Source organism: Nyctereutes procyonoides, unplaced genomic scaffold (genome assembly GCF_905146905.1).
Source record: "Nyctereutes procyonoides isolate TBG_1078 unplaced genomic scaffold, NYPRO_anot_genome, whole genome shotgun sequence".
Lineage (NCBI taxonomy): Eukaryota > Metazoa > Chordata > Mammalia > Carnivora > Canidae > Nyctereutes > Nyctereutes procyonoides.
The window spans coordinates 6,557,957-6,577,803 of record NW_026575041.1 but is presented as its reverse complement, the minus strand read 5'-3'; the positions used below and the strand labels follow the sequence as shown (position 1 = coordinate 6,577,803).

The window sequence follows — 19,847 nt, the reverse complement described above, 5'->3', positions numbered from 1 at the left end:
CAGGAGAGGTTGGATTACTCCTCTAGGCTCTGGACAAGGAGATGGCCTGTCCACACTGGCTCTGACCCAAGAGACAGCTGCCCCGCACCAAACTCAGTGGCACGCAGCAGCACGCAGCAGCCATATCCTCCCTCAGAAGAGCCAGCATAAAAAGCATGCGACCCAGGTTCACTGCTTCTGAATTACCAGGTGACCTTGGGTGAATCCCTGCCAGGCTCCTCAGTCTTTCACCTGGAGAGTGGAGACCATTTAAGCCCTAACAGGGAAAGGGACAAGGTATAAAAAAGAAGAGGGCCAGAGCAGTCATAAGTCTATTCTTGGGCCATCTGACACCCAGTGGGGAAACAGACACGAACTCCTGATCTTGCTGATTCTACCAGGAAATTCCCTCACTGCCAACTAAGCATTTCCACTATCTCCTTCGGAGCTCCTGCAGCACCCAAGATCAGCTTCTCTTTACTTCTTGCTTGGACTAGTGCAGTAGTCTTCTAACCCCATCTCCTCATTCCGTCCTTCGATCCATCCTCCAATAGCGGTATGTGTTGTGCAGAAGAGTCCAAGCCTTCGAATCTAGCCCTGGCACTATGCCCCATGGTGCCCATGGCCTTGAGGGAGGTGCTCTTTCACCATTCTGAGCCTCTGAACCCCAAAATGGGAGATGACTGCCTGACCACCTCTTCCCCCAGGCCCTTGGCTTATACCTCTCATTGCTGGTGTGACAGCCTGAGAGTCCCAGCAAAACCCAGTTGGCTCCAGTGCAGATAGTAAGCATACAGGAACCTCACAATCCCTCCCCTAGAAGGCCCAGATCCCTTTATCTGTCCCTTTTGGATGACCCTCCACATTTCCATTGTGTATTGACAGGTGTCCATTCCTGCATGGCGAAGCCTGACTCATCTCTACCAACCTCAAAGCACGGTACCGTGTCTGTGTGTGTGTACACACAATGCCCTGCCCTTCCCCCATACCCTGGGCCCCAATTCAGCCTTCCTCATCCCTCCCAGGTCTCTGTGACCCACCCTGCAAATATCATCAGATTAATCTCATTAGATGATAAGCTCCATCTTGCCATACCCTGCTCAGAACTCTCAAGGCTCCCCAGCCCCTTCAGCATAAGATCCAAACTCCTGAGCTTGACATTCAAGCCCTTTCTGTGACAACTGGCTGATGGAGGGCAGGGCTGGACATGAACTTGACAAACACTGCTTGGTGACAAATCTGAAGGACTATGGTCAGTGGGCATTTCCTGATGGCCACCTTTTGGTGATGTCCTCTCTGCTGGGAAAGGCTTCTCCCTCTTCTGGCAAATTCTGACTCATCCTCCAAGGCCCAGGTCACATGCGCCCCCTCACCCCGGCCCCGGGAAGCCTTTCCTAACCCCCCTATAGTCCGAGTCTCTGAGCTTCTCAAGGCCATCTTTGCTTTTCTCATCCCTCAGCAGTGTCACTGGATTCAATGTCTATCTCCCTCAGCAGGCTGGGATCTCCTCTGGAAGGCGGTCCCATCCCTCATCTGTGCCCCGTGCCCAGCGCAGGACCAGGCACAGAGGGGAAGGAGTGCTAAATAACAGGTATGGTCCTGCATTTCCATAACCCTGAGACTCAAACATCAGCCAAGAAAGTCCCTACAAGGGTCCCTGGACAAGACTGAGCCATGTAGAAATGACTCAAACAACCAAAACTGAAGATAAAGAAGAAAAAAAAAAAACTGTTCCTGGTTTGCCCTCAGGTCAAAAGCTCACAAAATCTCATAGGCCAGGGAGCGGGTTTCACAAAGGTCTCATTCAGCGTCTCCCTTCCCCCAGACCACTGCTGACCCTCCAAGCCCCAACTCAGCACCTAAAAGCTGAGACGCCCATTTCTTCTCTTCTCTGACCCTCATATTCACTCTTCCTCCTCTGATTCCTCCGGGGTGCTAGAGCTGGTGAGGAGCACCCCACTCACCCACCCACCCAGGTCTCTGGACAACAGTATCACCTCTGAATTTTGCTTCTACCCAAGGCAGCCCTGGGAAGGATCCCCTTGCCCTCCTACTGGGAGGCCCTTGTCTGGGCCACCAAACTGTCTCCTAGAAAGAAAGAAAGGGTTTTACTGGTAAAAAGCAACTACTCTTTAACTGATGGCTAATGGGAGGAGAGGGAACATATATTCCCTTCTCAGGAACCCACCACAAGCACCCATCCCTGCTGGGGCCACTCCTCACATACTTAAGATAGCCACGTCCCCACCCCCACACCAGGCTTTCTGGAAGGGCGGGCACCAGGCTAACACAAGGAGTCTCAAGTCTTGTAGGGAGAAGTACGCCCGGGAGAGGATGCTGAGAAGAGCAGAAGCCCACGCCAGGCGGTTGCAACCTCTGAGCTCCCCAGTTTGCGCCCTGTGTTAGCCCCACCCCTCCTTCCAGTTATACCGGCGCACCGGCGTCCAGCCCAGGCTGGGGCTGCGGACCCCACGAAAGGCCAGTGAGCTTCACTGTATTAGGGGAGAGGACCGGATCACCTCCAGACACAACTGATGAGGGAGGCTGAAGCCCAGAGAGGGGCAGCTACTCGCCCAAGGTCACACAGCGAGGCCCAATATGCACCTAGACCTCCCTACTCCCAGCCCCAAACTCTCGGAGCCCTTCGCGCGTGCCCACCAGGGCTCTCGAGCCGCCGGGGTGCAGACACTCCCTCCCCACAACCTGCACACACGCCCCCGGCCCCCTTACCTCTGGGACCCCGGTGGCCCCCGCCTCAGAGCAGGCTCCTGGGCGGGGCGCTCAGGCCTGGCAGGACTAGGCTAGGCCTGCCTAGGTCAGGGCGAGCCCTCTGCTCCCCCTGGAGTGGGGACGCCCTCCGCCAAGTCCCAGCCGGCAGGGATGCTGCTTTCACTGCAAAGTCCAAACTCCCCACCCAGCTCTGTACAAGCTTGTACCCAGGGAGCCCGAGTCAGCCGCGCCGCTGCGGGGCTGCGGGGCTGCGGGAAGAAGCGTAGGGAGGGGCGAGGTGCGGGAAACAGGGAGGAGCCGGAGCGGGGGCCACCCCGCGAACCGCCACTCAGGCCGCGTCCCCTTTAAGGCCAGCCGGTCTGAGCTCTGGCGGGGGCGAGGAGGGGAGATGGAGGGCTCACTGCAATGCCTCCTGGGAGATGGAGTTTGCGCTAGGCGTGCCGTGCCGCACAGAGCCCTTGGAGAACTACAAGTCCCGGAGTACTGCGCGCGGCTCCAGCGCCGCCACGCCCCTGGGCTGGGGCTGGGCTCCGGCCCTCCTCCCCCGCCCCCCCCCCTTGCAAAGCTGCGCTGGCCGCCCGTGGAGGGGAGGCTGCAGAGCGAGGGCAGGAGGTGGGTGCGGCGCGGCCGGGGACGCGGGCGCAGAGACAGCCGGTGAGGGGACGTGGGCCCACCTGGCACCTGCCCTACTATGAGAGGTCATCTTTCCTACCTTAGCCTCGCCATTCTCATCTGTGCAATGGGGATGGCATCGCCAGAGGCTGCGGGGGAGGGGGCGATAATTGGGGAGAGGGGGCGGAGCTGGTGGAAGGAGTCTGGATGATGGGGAAGGTTGGAAAAGCCCGGATAAAGAGGGTCGAGGCTGGGGGAGGAGTCTGGTGGGGGCGGGGGGGCAAGGCTGGGCGGAGTCTCTAGGTGTGGAGGAGAACTCGGGTGAGGTCGGAGAAGCGGTTGCCCAGGGCTCGGAGTCAGTGCTGAGAAAGCCGATAAGCCAAGGCTAGGTTAGACTGGTTGGAATGGGCCAAAAAGCACTGGAGGAGGGGCGGAGACACAAAGATGGGAAGATCCTTCCCGGCCGTGGAAAGCCCAGGGTCGGCCGCGCGCTGACTTGGTTTGGGTACGGGAGACCCCGAGTGGGCAAACACCCGTGAGTGCACAGAACACCTTCCTTCCCTTGTGATAGAAATAAAGAGCCCATTTCTTGAACCCAGTGCGTCACACACATGATCGCATTCAACTCGCATACCCTGGAGAGGCATCACCATTATCTGTTTACAGGAGTAAAGAGAAATGAAGTTGGCCAAAGCCACCTAGGACTCCTCACTCCAAAGAACCCTGCTTTATTTCCTGCAGTCCAAGGAGGCAGAGGTTTAATCTGGAGTGGATGGCAGGGAAGAAACAAGTTCAGATGACCCGCCCTATGCAGGTTGAGTGTCAGGACCAGCTTCCACCCTTCTGAATGCCAACCTGTAAGGCAACCCTCCTACGGATATTGTGAAGATGAAATGAGAAGCTGCATTTGAATTGTATAAATTATAATGGTTGTGAGGTGCAGGAAGACCCTAAGGAAGAGGGTGATTGAAATGGAGTGCTTGTGCCTGAGGAAAACCACAAGATGAAGCTTAAGAGTAAGCAGAGAGGATGAAGGAAAATTCTGGAAGAGGATGGGGGGATGGTGGTGGTTGTTGGGCATCTCTGCCACTAAAGAGAATGCAAATGGGGAAGTTGGGTTGCCAGGTCAGGTGGCCTCCCGCCTCCAGCTCACCTTTCCCTATGCTGTGCCCTGCTAGGCAACTCACTGCAGGTTCTGTGTGTGTTACCTGAGTGTAGACAGCACTGTTTCCCACTACAGTGTGGGTTGTGGGGTAATGGAGCAGCCTGTGGGCTTCTTAGAGATATGAACTGGACAGAACAGGGCTGAAGATACAGCTGTTGAGCGTGGGGAGGCCAGGAAGGGGAGGTGAAGGGCAGTGCTCCCATATGGACCTTAGGGCTGTGAGCCAGTCTTTTATTGTGGTGGACTGAGTAAGGGGGTGGGTGGGTGGAGGGAGTCTGATCTGGTTTACTGAGAGACACTTTACTCACTCTGAGTATTGTCACCCTTGAAATTTACCCAGCCACGGTCAATCTCTCTCCTACACAGTAGGAATTCCTACATTTACTTCCAGGTGGTCACCTGGGCCTTCCTTAGATTCCAAGCGGAAACTTCAAGGAAGTGTTTTAAAATAAAAAATGTTTTAAAATTCAGGAAATGGTAACAAACCTCCCTATTGGTAGATCTCAGTCTGGGGTGAGGAAAATGGCTCTGACTAAACAGGGGAAGAAATTTCCCCTTCTGATAGTCTGCCTGCTTCAGGGAATTGAGAGGGGCGAGATCCCAGCCTCAGCAGGCTAGCCAGGCACCCAGCTACTCAGGTAAAGCTGCTTCTGTAAGGGGTGAAGATAAAATGCTCTGGCGGTGTAGAGAAGGAAGGAAGGAATCCCTGCTGAAGGGCCTGGCAGATGAATGGGGTTTTCCTTCAAATCGCAAGCAGAAGGGATGCCAGATACCAAATTGCAGAGAAAGTAGAGAGCCTGGCATGGTTGGTCTCTATGGAAGGAATAATAATAGTATCTACTTCATCTATGAAATCAGCAGACATAAAGTGCCTAGCATAGGAAAAATTGCCTAATAAATCTCAGGCATTGTCATTACTGCTATAGTTACAGTCACCATCTATCCGGCAATCGACCCAGGCCCCCCCAGCTAGCCTGATTCACACACAGAGGCCCAGGTGATGTCAAAGCGCCTCCAGTTCTTTTTGCCTATCCACAACATTTCTGAGGCCCAGGATGGGCCCCTCTTTGTGAACATTTCTCAGTGAGCTATAACAGGAGTTTCTTTCTTGTGGTAACAGAACCTCTGGGTTCTGAAGGAGGCAGGGGAAGCAAGTCAACAACCATCTGTTCCCAGCCTGGATCCTAACACAGAGACAGGCAGTCCTCGCGTTATGGTTTCTCTGAGTGGTGGTTCTATGGAAAGAGACCGGTCAGGTTTAAATTCTGTTTCCTCCACCAACTGTGGGCTCTTTTAGCTTCACCCTGGTTGGCTACCTCATCCTCCAAGAAACAGCAGCAATGGGACACCTGGGTGGCTCGGTTGAGCGTCTGCCTTTAGCTCAGGGCATGATCCTGGGATCCAGGATTGAGTCCCACATCGGGCTCCTTGCAGAGAGCCTCCTTCTCCCTCTGCCTCTCTGTGTCTTTCATGAATAAATAAGTAAAATTAAAAATAAATAAAATTTTTAAAAACCAGCAGCAAATGGAGAGGAAAAGACTAGATTGTAATGCTTCCTGGGAGTAGTAATAACAAGCCTGTGTACTGAACCTGGCTGTTTATTGTGGTCGGGCACTCTGACTGGAATTTTACATCTGGAGTCCCTAAGAGGGAAGCATTCTTTTCTTCCCCCTTTCAAAATAAAAATATTTTTAGAACTTTCAAGGCTACAGAAAAGTTCAAAGAATGGCCTTTCACCTAGCTGCACCAATGTCACCCTTTGCTGATTTTCCTTTCACCACACAGACACGCCTTTTTGCTGAACTATGTAGAAGTTACAGATGTCTTGACACCTGTCCCCTAAATTCTTCAGCATGTATCTCCTAATTACAAAATTCTCCAACATGACCATAATACCATTCTCATACCTAAGAAAATTTGAAAGAAGTCTAATAAACAGTGGATGCTCAAATTTCTCCAACTGCCAAAAAATATCTTCTGTAGGTTATTTTTTTTTTTATTATTGGAGTTCAGTTTGCCAACATATAGCATAACACCCAGTGCTCATCCCATCAAGTGCCCCCCTCAGTGCCCATCACCCAGTTACCCTGTAGGTTATTTTTTTATCGGGTGTCCTCAAGATTCATGCATGATAGTCCTATCTCTTTAATCATCTCATTTCATCTAGATAAGCCTCCTCGACCTGTGTGAATTTGTGTTTGATTCTTTTATCAGTGATTAGTCAGGGTTCTTTTTTCTTTCTGACGATGCTGTGTCCTTACTGCATCACATCGGGAAGTGTGTGATACCAGGGTCCTACCATCCCTGAGTGCTAAATTCGATTGTTGGTTAAGGCCGTGATTGCCTGATCTCTCCATTTTTGTAATTTTTCCCTTTGTAATTAGTCTTTGCAGTGGTTCTTTGAGACTGTCCAAATTGTGTGCTCCCTGTTCTTCTCACTACATCCGTTGGTGATCCTTGCCCAAATTGCAACATTGAGGGTTTCAAAATGGTGATTTTTCTAAGTATGCCATTCTTTCTGTATTTACTGGCTGGTATTATTTGTTATAGAATCATTTTTTCCTCTGTGTGTCTTTCTCTCTTCTTCCCATCTCTTTTTTTTTCTTCTTGAAGTAACAGACTCATAGTTTTGGGATGTTTTTTTTGTTTTAAAGATTTTATTCACTCAAGAGAGACACACAGAGAGAGAGAGAGAGAGGCAGAGACATAGGCAGAGGGCAGGGAGCCCAAATGTGGGACTCAATCCCAGGAATCCGGGATCACGCCCTGAGCCGAAGGCACATGCTAAACCGCTGAGCCACCACCTGGACGTCCCTCATGATTTTTTTTTAATTCAATGTGTGATATATATAGCCAATTATCATCATTAATCTTTTTTGGTACTCAAATTATTCCAAATTTGGCCAAGGAGAGTCCTTCAGGCCAGCTCCTCTGTTGTGTTTTGGTATCATTGAGATATAAATCACATGTAACAATTTGATATATGTATATATTGTGAAATGATTACCATGATAAGTTTAGTTACCATCCATCACAATGCAGAGTTATAAAAATATTTTCTTTGATAAGAACTTTTAAGATCTCCTCTTTTTTTAAAAAAAAAATTTTTATTTATTTATGGTAGTCAGAGAGAGAGAGAGAGAGAGAGGCAGAGACATAGGCAGAGGGAGAAGCAGGCTCCATGCACCAGGAGCCTGACGTGGGATTCAATCCCAGGTCTCCAGGATCGCTCCCTGGGCCAAAGGCAGGCGCTAAACCACTGCGCCACCCAGGGATCCCCAAGATCTCCTCTTTCTTTGGACAGGATCTCATTAATCTTTGATTGTTTCTTTGCTATCTGGCAAGAGATGTTCCAGGCTCACCTTGCATTTTTTTCTGTCAAAGTCCTGTAATTATCAATTTCCCCAGGAAACCCTGGCTTCTTTTTGTAGGAGATAACATTTAGAAACCAAGGACTGGGGCCAGGTGTGCTCATTGTTACTGGAATATCATTTCTAGGCTGTTTGAGCAGAGCTAAGAAATGAATAAATGGATGAATGGGCAGGCAGATGAATAATTATCAGTAGATTTACTGTTGTTGCAACTGGTCCTTACTGTGTAGAAAGAATAGGTTGCATAGCAAGTAGTTTCATTATGGAAGCTCAGCGGACAGTAATGAAGGAAATTGCATAGAAAGCCCATGCCTATTGCAGGACTTCATGAGTAGACAGACTATTATCTAAAACCTATGTGGCTGGCTTCAGTCTTTTGCTCAAAACCTAGACTAGAGAAGACACCAGGCTGCCTCCAAAGGACTGGTTCTCTGAGGAATGCCCAAGCCCAGAACCTCCTCCAGGTCATGACTCAGAAATCAAGAATGCAGATAAAGCCCTGGACCAGGGATTTATTCGCTCTGCATTGGTGAAATAATAATGTAATCTGTCCTACCAGGATCCCAGAGTTGTTGTAAGAATATATATATATATTTTTTAATTACCAACCAGTCTTTTCAACAGACATATTACAAAATTCCTTCTTTTTTTTATTGTTTTAATAGTATAGTTTGAAATGTCATTGCATTATAGTGCTATTTAATACATTACTAGTAGTTACTAGTTATCTTAACTAGCATCTAAGGTAATTATATTTCTTCAGATATTTTCAGGTTATCACTCATCAATTTCTCCAAAGTAAAATTTTAATCTTTTTTTTAATCCTTTGAAAAAATACTATTGGGATTTGGACAAGGATAGCATAACAACTGTAGTTGATTTTAGAAGAAATTTAAGATATTTCATCTCTCTCAGAAGTATTATAAGTCTCTATTCAAATCCTATTTATGCTCCTTAATAAAATATAATGGCTTGTATTACTGGAGGGGGCACAAGCTTTGGAGAAAGACCTCATTTGGAATTCTAGTCTGCTGCCTCTAACTGTGTGATCTTAAGCAGCTGTCCTCGCTACTCTGTGCTTCAATTTTATAACCCTAAAAATTGGGATGATACTTATACCTACCTCACAGCATCAGTGTGGTATTTTAATGAAACAATCTATAAGAAAATGCCTCACATAGCTCAGGGCATGTCCTCAGTTCTCAGGAAATTTTGATTCTCTATGCCCTGGTCTTTATGTAGGTCAGAATCAAATTGAGATGGCAAGTATAAGAGCACCTGGTAAGAGGTAGGAGGGTCACGAGTGCCAGATCTCTTCAACAGCCATTGCTCACAGCAGAGACTTTGCAGTTAGACGGGCCTAGACTTGAATTCTGGGACTACCACTGTTTGGGGCAGGTTCCTACCTCTTAGAGCCTGAGGTTCTCATTTGTAAAGTGGAGATAACACTTTTCCTTGAAGGAGCATTGAATGAGCTAATACGTGTAACACAACTAGTGCAGGTATGGTACACAGCTGGTACTTAACAAGTATTAACTGTATCCTTCATGAGCATTGCAGGAACAGGTGGGTTCCAGGACAGAGTTTTAAAGTAGGACTCTTGAGCAATGCCTTGGCTGCCCTTCCTTACAGGACATCTGCTCTCAAAGAATTCTATTTTCTATGGCACAGAAAGTAGAGGTTGCAACCGGGTGATTTTCAGGCACCAGACTAGAATTGCCCTTCACATGGCACCCAGAGGGGCCTTAAGATTCCCTCTCATTTGGGTCACAGACACATTTCAGGGAGGACAGAATTCCAGCAGCAACTCCCAAGTCCCCAGGTCCCCTGGCCTTCCTAACCCAGTCAGATGGCCTGAGGATCCGCAGGGCATAATTTCCTGGTTTGACACCAGTCATTTTCTCCAAGAAGGAAATAGGGCTGAGCTTTTTTCTTGGTTCTTTTCAAGTTGTGAGGCAGACTTAGAAAGTCTCCTGCTTCAGAAAAAAATTACTCATTCAGAAGCAGTGGTGGGATTTCTTTTATCTATTTCCTGATTCAGTTTGCATTCTCATCCATCTTTTTTTTTTTCCAGATTTTATTTATTTATTTGAGAGAGAGAGCACCAGGCAGGGGGTAGGGGCAGAGGTAGAGGGAGAAGCAGAGTCCCTGCTGAACGAGCTCACTGCAGGGCTCAATCCCAGGACCCTGAGACCATGACCTGAGCTGAAGGTTGACATTTAACCGACTAAGCCACCCAGGCTCCCTTTTCATCCATCTTTTCTACTCTGGCTTTGAAAAACCTGGCTTTTCCACTGCTTTGTCATTAGACATCATCAGCTGCTGTTGAAATAGAAGGGCTTGGGCCTCTCAGTGGACTTGCCCTGTGTCAGCCATAGAGGCATTCTGGGCCATCTCCAGGTCCTGTCCCCACGTGCTTTGATGGGAGGGGCAGAGCCCAGGCTGCCAGTGGACTAGCCACCCAAGGACCCTACCCATCTGGTCTAGACAGAGAATAAGGGAGTGTGCATCTCTCACTCACGTTGAGACCCTGTGGCAGGAAGGATGAATGATCAAAGGTTTTGGACCCACACAGAACTAGATTCAGATCCCAGCTCCTCCACTGACTCTTCAACTTTCTGAACCTCTGCTTCCTCATATCTCACAGGGTGCTTATAAAGACATTGAATGAGAAAATGCATGTACAGCATTTAACACAATGCTATCATATTTTTCCTCTATGTTTTTGTTACAAATAAAATGCCACTAAGTGTTACATGAAGCTCCTCAGGTAGTGAGAACAGGTGAGCACTCAGTAAATGGTAGCTATCTTGCCAAGCAGGACAGTATTTTTAAAGGATCCTTTGGAGATTCTTAAATTTGTTTGAAGCTATTACAGCTTTTTGTCACTATTACAACTCTTCGCAGCCTGAGAGGACTGAGGATGGGCTCTCTGCTAGCTGGCTGTGTGTCCTGAGCAAATCATTAGTCTCTCTGAGTCCCATTTTCCTATCTGCCAAATGGAGAATAATGCTTACTTTTAGGGTTGCTTTAAGAATTTAAAAAGCTGGTGACTGTGAAGGCCTTGGAAGTAGTAAAATGCTCAGTAAACGTTCATTCCTTCTCTGTCTCAGTCTCTCCATGCTGCCCTCCTCCCATCCCCATGTCACCAGCATCGGCTATGTGCTAGGCAGTGCCCATGCAGGGACATGAGATGTGTCATTGCTCTCAAGGAGATCACAACTTAGGCAGTGGTTTCAAAAATACGTTTTATCACAACCCCCCAGTATGAAGATATATTTTTAAAAAAATTTTTTTTATTTATTTACGATAGTCATACAGAGAGAGAGAGAGGCAGAGACACAGGCAGAGGGAGAAGCAGGCTCCATGCACCGGGAGCCTGACGTGGGATTCGATCCCAGGTCTCCAGGATCGCGCCCTGGGCCAAAGGCAGGCGCCAAACCGCTGTGCCACCCAGGGATCCCTGAAGATATATTTTATATCACAATCCAGTTCATATACAAACTGAAACAAAAGTTTCCCAATAATATATGTAGCCAGTTACAACCCATTGTATTGCTTTCATGACATGATCACAATCTTGATTCATTTTCCAGTTTATGAAGTCATTTACACATAATAAAATTTACCCTTTTGAGGTATACAATTACATAAATTTTGTAACCTTTATAACAGTCATTTGACTACCGCCACATTGAGAGATAGACTATATCTATCACTCCAAAATATTCCCTCTTGCCTCTTTGTACTCAGTCTCTTCCCCAGTCCAGGCCTGAGCAATCACATATCTGATTTCTGTCTCTACAATTTTGCCTTTTTCAAAATGTTCTATAAATAGGATCACTTGCCGGGATGCCTGGGTGGCTCAGCAGTTGACCATCTGCCTTTGGCTCAGGGCATGATCCCATGGTCCCGGGATTGAGTCCTACATCGGGATCCTCATGGGGAGCCTGCTTCTCCCTTTCTCCCTCTGCCTATGTCTCTGCCTCTCTCTCTCTCTCTCTCTCTCTCTCTTTCATCTTAAAAAAAGATTTTATTTATTTATTCTTATTTATTTATTCATGAGATACAGACAGAGAGAGGTAGAGACATAGCAGGGGAGAAGCAGGCTCCCTGTGAGGAGCCTGATGTGGGACTTGATCCTGGAACCCTGGGATCACACCCTGAGCCGAAGGCAGACGCTCAACCACTGGGCCACCAAGGCGTCCCAAAAATAAAATCTTAAAAAAAAAAAAAAAGGATCACCTGCCATGTAACCTTTTGAGGCCAGCTTTCTTTTACTTCACATAATGCTTTTGAAATTCTTCTGTTGTGGTATAAGTCAGTAGCTCGTCCCTTAGTATTCCTGAGTCATTCCCTTGTATGGTTGTACCACAGTTTGTTTACCATTTACATTTCAGTTGTTTCCAGGTTTGGGCAATCATGAATAAGGCTGCTATAAATACTCAGGTACACATTTTTGCATGGATGTATGTCTTCATTTCTATGGGTTCATAACTAGGAGTAGGATTGCTGGGTCATGTGGAAACCAAATGCCAAACTGCTTTCTACAGTGATTGTACCACTTTGCATTCTCACCAGCAATGCATGAGAGTTTCCATTGCTCTGTGTAGTCAGCAGCATTTGGTGCTATCGGATTTTTTTATTGGAGCCATTTTAATAGGCATCTAATGGTCTCTAATTGTAGTTTTTTTTTTTAAATTTTTATTTATTTTATGATAGTCACACACACACAGAGAGAGAGAGAGAGAGAGAGAGAGAGAGAGAAGCAGAGACAGAGGCAGAGGGAGAAGCAGGCTCCGGGAGCCCGACGTGGGATTCGATCCCGGGTCTCCAGAATCGCGCCCTGGGCTAAAGGCAGGCGCCAAACCGCTGCGCCACCCAGGGATCCCTCTAATTGTAGTTTTAATTTTCATGTCCCTCATGACTACTGCTCTTGAGCATTTTCTCATGTGTTTATTTGTCTATATGCCTTCTTTGGTGAAGTATTTGTTTAGATTGCCTGGTTTTTCATTAGGTTGTCTGTTTTCTTCTGAGTTTTAAGAGTTCTTTATATATTCTGGTTAACAATCCTTTATCAGATCTATGTTTTGCAAATATTTTCTCCCAGTTTGTCTTATTTTCATTTTCTTAACAGTATCTTTTGAAGAGAATTTTTTCCTTTGGATAAAGTTTGTCGATTTTGTTTTGTTTTGTTTTTATGATTTGTGCTTTTTGGGTCCCAGCCAAGAAATCTTGGCCTAACCCAAAGTCATAAAGGTTTTCTCCTGGAAGTTTTATAGTTTTCAAAAGATTTTACGTTTAGGTCTATGATCTGTTTGGAGTTAATTTTTCCTACATGGTCCAAGATATGGGTTGAGGTTCTTTTTTTGCATGTGGATTTCCAGTGAGCTGCATCTTGATAAAGCCAGGGAGAAAGACCATGATCATAACATGATGGATTGGTGGGCACTGCCAGGGGGACTGTGCAAAGGGCCAGGAAGCCCAGGTACTAGGCTCAGGCAGTTGCGTGGCTGGGAAGAATTCACTGTACTTTCAGGGGAAGAGAAATTCTGTATTAGGCCTTCTGGTAGCCATGGAACATCCAGTTGGAGATGTTCAGCAGATAGCTGAGTGCACCCCAGGGGCTGTAGCTCAGTGAGGATGGTTCATCCCCACCTGACCACAAGCCCCCCCAACACCCCGGAGATGCCAGTTCCTGTCTTCATGTGTAATGGTGCCTTTTACACCGCGCGGGGCCTGTGCATCCGTGATGGTGGACACAGTGGTACTGCCCCTAGAAAATAGGGTGTTAAAGGACTGAGCTTTATGACTTGTGGACATGGGGAGAATACCACAGAGCGGGGGCAAGGTGGTCAGAAAACATGGCACCTAACTAGTCTCTTCCCCATCTGCCTGCCCCGCCCTCTCCTCAGATGATGACAGAAGCCACATGGCTGGGAGGCAGAGGCAGGAAAGCAGCTCTCCTGCCTTTGCAAGCAGAGAAATAGGAGTTTGGGTATCCACCCAAGAGCCCCCAGATATGCCCTGGGGCTCCTGACTGCCTCCCCCACCCACAGTGCTCTGTGCTCTTCAGCACTAAATTCAGTGGAGATATGGGGTCTGGCCCACAGAACCACGGGGAAAGACAGCCCAGCCTCTCGGATGGCTGAGTCTGCTCTTTCCATTGGAGCTAAGCCACTTTGCAGAGCCTGGCCCTTAAGTCAAGGAGAGAGACTGACAACTAAAATAGCAAATTACTATCTAGAAAGAAAGGGAGATCCTGGAATAAGGAAGGGGGCAGCCCTGGCTCCTGGGTCCATCGCCTCCTGGGCCCTCTGGAGACCAAACTGACCAGACCCAGCCCCGAGCCAGAGCACCTCCCCCCAGCTGCAGGGTTCTGCACAGCCCCTCGCCCAACCCCTTTTGTTGGACTTCCCCACTGTCTAGCAGCCCATCTGCTCCAGGCTTCTGCTGCTGATTTTGCAACTTCATCACGGCTTGTTTCTCTTCAGGCACTCCAGATGGTTAATGCCTTTCTGCAATATCAAAATGCCCCATGAGATGGGGAAGGAATCATGAGGGGACTGCCTCCCCGCCCCTGACAATTGGGTGGGGCCGCTCCATCTACCAGCATGGCCTCCACCTTCTGGCAGGGGTCTCCATCCTCTGGAGTAAGGGGGCCTTGGTATAACTAGCCTCAGAAGGCAAGTGTGGTGAGGGTGAGAAGTGCTCTGGCCTGCTCGCCACACTTGCTGGATGACTTTGGGGGAAGTCCTGCCTGAGACTTCTGTTTTCCCATCTGAACAGTAAGCATGACAGGACTCATTCCTGACCCACTCCCATAGCTCTTGGCCCATCCCCCTCACCACTGCACCCTTACTACCTCATGTCTTGGTGTCCTCGCCAGCTGGGCTCTTCTCGTGAGCAGAACTGGAGCTAATTCTACCCTATGCCCCTCAGGCCCAGCATCAGGGAAGCATTGCCTAATCTGTTCCACAGGTGGGATCTTGGGAAAGTATCATGTGAGAAGCTGCAAGGGTACATCCCCTGCTTTCTAGAACCTTAAAGAGAAGTTAGACTCCAAGACTTCAGGTTGAAGGAGACTCGCCAGCCTTAGACACTAGAGGCTGCAAGGTGGCAGGGAAGAGGGGATTTGTTAAGAATCGGGTAAAGTTTCAGTTTGCACTGAAACTTAAGGTTTCAGAGGAGGCTGGGGTGTCTTCATGATGGGAAAGGGCAGGCCACCAGGAGCCAAGAGCATCTTCATAGCAGGGCAAGTTGTTAAAGGAGGATGAGATTCCAAGAAACGCTATCAGAGCCCAGAGGTCTGAGTGGCCCATTGTAAGCCTGGGAAATAGATGGAAATGGCACTACTCATATCCAGTCATTATGAATGCTTTGAGATAGAAAAATAATAAGACGTCATGGATACAGCAGCAGGGGTGCCAGGCTTGGAGACATAAGTCTCAGAACATTTCCTAGGTACTTAGAATGTACCAGTGTTTGGCTGGTAAGCATGTACATATTTTTGTTTCTCATATAAAGGGACCTGGGTTTGAATCATGGCACAGCCAGCCCTTCATCTCTCTGAGCATGGGGAATGAATCCTGGCAGTGTTCTTCATCTACATGATAGGAATGGATGGTAGTATTATCTATGTCAAAAGATGTATGTAAGCAGATTGTGTAAGAGCATCCATCCAGTCCAAGCACATTTTCTTTTGTTCCTTAGAACAGTGGTTCTCTGTCTTAACATTTTGAATCACCAAGGGTGCTTTTAAAAAATACCAGTTCTGGGGTATTAAAGACCACTTATAATGATCTCTGGAGGGTAAGACCCATACTTTGTTTTTTCTTTTTTCTTTTTTTTTTTTTTAATTTCCTAGTGAGCCTAATGTGCTTTAGGTGGTGTGGTTATTATCAACCATCCATTTGTTCATCAAGCATTCATTCATTTCAAGCTCTAGGACTGTAGGCTTGATCTATAATAAGCAGTTGAGAACTATGCGTACATAGATGTTATGGATGAATGCTTGTGTCTCCCTAAATTCTGTGTTGAAATCCTAATCTCCAGTGTGAAGGTATAAGGAGTTAGGACCTTTGGGAGGTGATTAGGCCATAGGAGTTGAACCCTCATGAACAGGATTAGTGCCTTTATAAAAGAGACTCCAGAGAGTTCTATTGCCCCTTCTGTTACAAGAGGACACAGAGAGAAGATGGTCATTACCAGACACCAAATCTGCCTACACCTTAATCTTGAGCTTTCCAGCCTCCAAAACTGTGAGAGATAAATACTTAAGCCAACTAGTCTATGGTATTCTTTTATACCAACCCCAACAGACTTAAGACAGCAGATATGGTTGGGTAATTTCTCACTTTTCTCCCTGTCTAGAACCACTTTCCAACACCCCAGCCTCCTGCCATGTCTGACCCCATCACACTGAATGTCGGGGGGAAGCTCTACACAACCTCACTGGCAACCTTGACCAGCTTCCCTGACTCCATGCTGGGTGCCATGTTCAGTGGGAAGATGCCCACCAAGAGGGACAGCCAGGGCAACTGCTTCATTGACCGCGATGGCAAAGTGTTCCGCTACATCCTCAACTTCCTGCGGACCTCCCACTTGGACCTGCCTGAGGACTTCCAAGAGATGGGCCTGCTCCGAAGAGAGGCTGACTTCTACCAGGTGCAGCCCTTGATTGAGGCACTGCAAGAGAAGGAGGTGGAGCTCTCCAAGGCCGAGAAGAATGCCATGCTCAACATCACCCTGAACCAGCGTGTGCAGACAGTCCACTTCACTGTGCGGGAGGCACCTCAGATCTATAGCCTCTCCTCCTCCAGCATGGAGGTCTTCAACGCCAACATCTTCAGTACCTCTTGCCTCTTCCTTAAGCTCCTTGGCTCCAAGCTCTTCTACTGCTCCAATGGCAATCTCTCCTCCATCACCAGCCACCTGCAGGACCCCAACCACCTGACTCTGGACTGGGTGGCCAATGTGGAGGGCCTGCCAGAGGAGGAGTACACCAAGCAGAACCTCAAGAGGCTCTGGGTGGTGCCAGCCAACAAGCAAATCAACAGCTTTCAGGTCTTCGTGGAAGAGGTGCTGAAAATTGCTCTGAGTGATGGCTTCTGCATTGATTCTTCTCACCCACATGCTGTGGATTTTATGAACAATAAGATTATTCGATTAATACGGTACAGGTAAAAGGACCCCAGCAACCCTGGTGGGGGGCTCCCAAGAAGCTCCACATCAGCCAAGATCTTGGAGAGTGTCTCACCAGTGGTGTGAGGCAGGGCGCTATACTAATCTGTATTAATCGCATAGCAGGACTTGATTAACCCCACAGTGCAGTCTACCTATAGGAATCCATGTGTCCTCTCAACAGAGCCACCTTTTTTCCTTGCCACTTTGAGCTAGAGATGGGCAGTTTGTCATGACAAATGAAGTATCTGCCAATGTGTCCTAAAGGCCACAGGAGGGCTTTCTGGCTACAGAGGAATGGCTGGTTCTTCATGGGTATCAGCTCTCTCTGTATCACTAGGCAGTGCCTCTCTCAGCCCTCTGTGAAAGGAGCCGCTCGTGGAAAGGAGGGGGTGAAAACAGGGAGCTCCCTTCAGTTCCCCAGGATAAAGTCACCAGATAGTCCCACTCCTCCTGCTCCTCTGTCCCTAGGATGCAGCCGGGACCTTGGACTTGTTCACCCAGCAGCAGCCATGTTTGGCTGGCTCAGAAATGCAGAAGGATTTCAGAGCTGCGTTCTTGACCAACCCACACTGTGGCAGGGACAGATTTGAACTGTGGCATGGCCCAGACGAGGGAACGTCCAGCCAGGGTTCAGAAAATGGGGATATCCCTCTTGACTGAGTCAAATGTAGTAGACATTTGGGGATTTCTCACTTCAGAGATGAGTTGTTGTCCCTACAAAGATTTTAAAGTATCTGGAGCCAGTGCAATGAAAGGCATTTCATGATGTGGACTGTTACATGATTTTTGTAATCCTTTTCCCAAGAATTTGAAGTATCATTGAAACAGGTCATTTTAAACAAATAATATTATGGACTCTCAGGGTTGGAAAAGAATCCAGTGGTCACTTAGTCCTCCCCAGCTCCCAGCACACCCCAACCCATGTGGGGCTGAGTGCCTCTCCCCAGGACCTTCAAAGTGATCATATATCCCTGCTTGCATACCTCCGGCAAAGGGAAGCTCATCATGCCCAAGGCAGTCCCTGCCATGACTGGCCAGGGCTGGCTGTTAAAAAGCTCTTCCTTCCATCGAACCAAAATCTGTCTTTCCACTCCCATTTTCTAGTCTTGGTTCTAGACCTGCCTTCTCACCCACACGTATACTTTCTCTTTCAAAATAGTCACCTTAAGAAGCCAGACACTTAATCCTGAACATATTACTACTTTGGAATTAGGTTCCCCACTAGCATTTGTCTTCGGAACCAAGGTCAGCCCATCCTCCACCCACACACCCCCTACACCCACCATCCATTGTAAGTCCCATTTTGTGATGGCTTTGCTTTTTGACCACAATTTCACCCATCTTCTCACCAGCCATGGCTCCGCATAGCTTTTGACCACTTCATGTTGGAGAATGAAGATTTGTCCTCCCAAGAAAGTGTTGCCAGAGGAAGGAGCCCAGGGGCTCCTAGGACAGGGTGCAGCAAGGAGTGGGCTGGACACTCTTAGAGTATCCTGTCCTACGACACTGCTCTGAAAGACACAGCCTTCCACTGTGGCACTGTTTCCTCCTTGAGGGAAGGTCTAGGGCAAGACATCCCAAGCCACCACTTCCCAGGAGGTGATGAACTGTGCAGGCCTCAGATCTGCACATTATGATTCATCCCTGGAGCATGGCCTTGGAAGTCCCACAATTTTCCCCATTGGGCAGAGACCCTCAGACAAAACCAGGGAAGCCTAGTGACATAGTCACCCACAGGAGATGGGATGAAGAAGGGGTGTCTTGTAGTTACAGCCTGGGGATAGGGAGCCGGTATGCTAGGCCGTGGGCAAAGGCTGCATCTGTTAGGTAATAAAGGCCTCTTCCTCCTACAAGGGGACCCAGGAGTCTCTGACAGCTGTCCCAGGCCACCAGGCCAATGGTACTCAAGAAAGTCACTCAGGGGAATCCAGATTAGAACAGGTTAGAACAGGTCGCAGAAGCTGTGACCACAACAGTTGATGGAAGAAGTCTTGTAAATCACTGCTACCTGTTTCTCCTCCATAAAAAGTCTTTTTCTCATCTTTTCGGTGCTTCTTAATTCACACAGCTTGATGTCAGAGAAAGTAAAGGACCTGTGAAATCACTAATGTGCTATGTGACTTTGTGCAAGTCACTCACCTCACTGAGCCACCTCCATTTCTGCATCTGTGAAATGGGCATAACAATAATACATAACCCTACCTACCTCACAGGGCTGTTGTGAGGATCAAATGAAATAACGTATATGAGAATCCAATATACATGATAAATGGTGTTGCTATTTTGTGTCTGCTTATAAGGGTAAAAAAAAAAAAAAAAAAACCCTGGCCTTGGAGTCAAGCTGACCTGAATCTGAATTCTGGCTCCTTTCCTCACTGTGTGACCTGGGATAGGTCACCAGGCCACTCTGAAATGTTTCCTCCTGGGGTAACAACCCCACCTCCCAGTGTTATGTGACTTAAATGAGCTGTGAAAAATTCCTAGCTAGGCCTGGCACATAGGAACCCCATAAATGCTTGTTCCTTCAGAAAGTAATCGTGATGCACTGCTGTGAGTACAGTCCAACAAGCCTATGTGGAGCACTTGGGGTGTGAGCCCCAAGGATGCAAACAGCCACAGTAAGTTCAATCTTGAAAGGCTCAGAGGACCACAAAATGTGCTGTGGGAACTTGGAGAAGACAAACTCAGTTTTTAGCAAGGGCTTGATGGACGGCCAAGTTGGGCCTTTAAGGGTAGATTGGGTTGTGACAGCTAAACAGGGTACCACTAGTACAGGACACAGCAGGAGCAGAGACCGGGGAGGT

General features: G+C 48.1%; 2 protein-coding genes across 3 annotated transcripts in view; one reads left to right on the top strand and one right to left on the bottom strand.

The window, feature by feature from the left end:
* Positions 1–3,028, bottom strand: part of USP35 (ubiquitin specific peptidase 35) — a 53,630-nt gene extending 50,602 nt beyond the window's left edge. The window contains exon 1 of the mRNA XM_055320582.1: positions 2,710–3,028. The gene's annotated coding sequence lies outside the window, so the exon portion shown is untranslated. The remainder of the gene's footprint in view (positions 1–2,709) is intronic.
* A 247-nt stretch (positions 3,029–3,275) lies between these two features.
* Positions 3,276–19,302, top strand: KCTD21 (potassium channel tetramerization domain containing 21). 2 transcript variants are annotated; one of them, XM_055320300.1, is made up of 2 exons: positions 3,276–3,321; positions 16,231–19,302. In XM_055320300.1, the coding sequence occupies exon 2, from the start codon at positions 16,261–16,263 to the stop codon at positions 17,041–17,043; it is 783 nt and encodes a 260-aa protein (XP_055176275.1). In that variant the 5' UTR covers positions 3,276–3,321; positions 16,231–16,260; the 3' UTR covers positions 17,044–19,302. The 2 variants fall into 2 exon arrangements, with proteins under 2 accessions (XP_055176275.1, XP_055176274.1); XM_055320299.1 differs by having other exon boundaries at positions 3,291–3,363.
* Positions 19,303–19,847: the final 545 nt, after the last annotated feature.